The sequence below is a fragment of the Phoxinus phoxinus genome (genome assembly GCF_949152265.1).
Source record: "Phoxinus phoxinus genome assembly, chromosome: 7".
Taxonomy (NCBI): Eukaryota; Metazoa; Chordata; class Actinopteri; order Cypriniformes; family Leuciscidae; genus Phoxinus; species Phoxinus phoxinus.
In genome coordinates, this window is record NC_136882.1 from 31,993,847 (window position 1) to 31,996,527 (window position 2,681).

The 2,681-nt window shown below is 44.0% G+C and overlaps 1 protein-coding gene across 1 annotated transcript; it reads right to left on the reverse strand.

Moving 5' to 3' along the window:
* Positions 1 to 211: 211 nt before the first annotated feature.
* Positions 212 to 2,032, reverse strand: LOC307001232 (general transcription factor II-I repeat domain-containing protein 2-like; the record flags this gene model as incomplete). Its single annotated transcript, XM_079617455.1, has 1 exon — positions 212 to 2,032. One exon carries the CDS (start codon positions 2,030 to 2,032, stop codon positions 212 to 214), a length of 1,821 nt encoding a protein of 606 aa, XP_079473581.1.
* Positions 2,033 to 2,681: the final 649 nt, after the last annotated feature.

Consider the following 2,681-nt stretch of genomic DNA (forward strand, 5'->3'; position numbering starts at 1 on the left):
ACAATAATAGCAATTTTCTATCATCCACTCAACTGAAATATTTTTAAAATATAATTGGATTGAAATACAATAAAATAAAGTGCAAAAATCTATTAATCAAAAACAACACTTTGTTTAAGGAGAAGTAACATGCAGTGAAAACAAATATTAAACTTTAACTTTTAAACTTGAACTGAGTAAAAACTCTAAATATGTGATTGCACAGTAATGTTCACTTGTTTGAGGTTGAGGGTGATACTTGGTGGTGTCCCATCTTTTCCACAAGTTCATCAATGTTCGGGGTAAGGCTCTGAGCTGAGGAAATCCTCAGAATTGAGTGGAGGTGTTCAGCAGTAAGTCGACTTCTGTGTGATGTTTTGTTCAGGTTCATCAAAGAAAACAGTTGTTCACACAGGTATGTGCTGCCAAACATAGACAACGTTTGAGCAGCCTGGATGCGCAGCTGGGGCATTGTGTCGGGGAGGAAACGGGCGAACTCCGCAGCACCCACTGCCGCATATTTTGCCCTCAGTGCATCATTGCATTGGAGGTCAATCAACTCCATTTGGAGGTTTGGTGGTGAGCTTTCCACGTCAACAGCAAATGGGTTACCGAGCAGTTCCAACCTGCTTTTTTGTGCTTCAAAGTCAGCAAATCGGCGTCGAAAGTCAGCGGCAAGCATACCTATTTTATCAGCCAACTGTGCGCTCGGGAACGCACTGGTAGAGAGCTTCTCTTTCATGGTCTGGCAGCTGGGAAAGTGGCTCAAATTTTCTTTCCGCATCTGCGTCTCCCACAGAGTCAGTTTGGTTTTAAATGCCTTCACTGTACTGTACATATCAGAGATGACATGATCCCGACCCTGCAGCTGCAAGTTCATTGCATTCAGATGACTCGTAATGTCACACAGAAAAGCCATTTCACACAGAAACATTTCGTCTCGGAGTTGTGTTGTGTCTTTCCCTTTGCTGTCCAAGAACAGACAAATCTCCTCACGAAGCTCGAAACATCTTTGAAGCACCTTTCCCTGGCTTAGCCATCGCACCTCTGTGTGATAAGGCAAATCACGATGCTCCGTTTCTAACTCCGTCAGAAATGCCTTGAACTGGCGGTGATTCAAACCTTTGGCTCTGATAAAGTTAACTGTGCGCGTGATGATGCTCATTACATGCTCCATTTTCAAGGCTTTACCGCACAACGCTTCCTGGTGTATGATACAATGATAAGCTGTCAGCTCACCTGTCGCGTTTTCCTCTTGCATCTTTTCCCGTATCTTCGCCACCAGTCCGTTCCTGTGTCCACACATCGCAGGTGCTCCGTCGGTTGTCAAACCCACGAGTTTTTCCCAAGGCAGCTCCATCTCATTTACACATCTTGACACCTCTTCATACAAATCATGCCCCGTAGTTGTGCCATGCATAGGACGTAAAGCCAAAAACTCCTCTGTCACGCTTAGGCTGGAGTCCACTCCGCGGATGAAAATTGACAACTGGGCAATGTCAGAAATGTCGGTGCTCTCATCCACAGCCAAGGAATATGCAATGAAATCTTTTCCCTTTTTCACAAGCTGCTCTTTTAGATTGATGGAGAACTGGTCTACTCTCTCGGCAATGGTGTTTCTGCTCAGACTCACATTTAAAAAGAGTTGCCTTTTTTCTGGGCAAACTTCGTCACAAACTTTAATCATGCAGTTTTTTATGAAATCCCCCTCCGTAAATGGCCGGGCTGATTTAGCGATCTCTTCTGCCAAAATAAAACTGGCCTTGACAGCAGCCTGGCCTTGTGATTTGGCTTTTTTGAACAGAGCCTGTCGAGATTTGAGGCCTCGTTTTAATTCCTCTGCCTTTTGTAGCCTTTGTTCCATGTCCATATTCTTGTTTTTGTCCGCGTGTTTCGTTTCATAATGTCGTCTCAGATTATACTCTTTCAGTACCGCCACACTTTCTCCACACAGAAGACACACAGGTTTTCCAGCTACCTCCGTGAACATATACTCCGACTCCCACCTTGTTTGAAACCCCCGGTTCTCAGTGTCCACCTTCCGTTTTGCCATTTTTGATGGGTATCTGAAAGTTAATTTTACTGTGATGCTGACGACTGCTGTGCCAATAAATATTGAAATGAAGCAGCCTACTGCTCGGTGCGTCACCGTTGCATTGTGGGAAATGTAGTATTGGTGCGTGTAAAAGATCTGCGGGCTGCCGGCTTGCTGCGGGCCGGTTCTAATAATAAATCAAGATCATCCCAGGGGCCGTAAAAAACCTTCTCGCGGGCCGGATGTGGCCCGCGGGCCTTGACTCTGACATATGTGCTATAGGCTGAGTCCCAGCGCAAGCAGCAGCGCCTCATTCGCTCAAGCTGACCATTCAAATGGGAAACTCACAAATTGAGGAACAGTTATGTTCATGCACAGCAGGGTAAGTGAAATGTTAATATAAATTATAATCCAATAATTATAAATCAAACAGCTTATCCATACATCTTGTGGAATAACACTAACAACGGGAGAGCCGCGATCGGATTGGGGTAACCTTAAAGTTACTGAGGGGTAGTAAGCCGTCGATTAACAAAATGCTTAAATATATTTTAAAGTATGTCAGTGAGTCTCCGTCTTGCCTTTAATCGTCTTATTTTACTTTCAAATATATGCATTATGAACAAAGAACCATCATTATTTCCAAGCAATATTAGGTTAGGTGTTT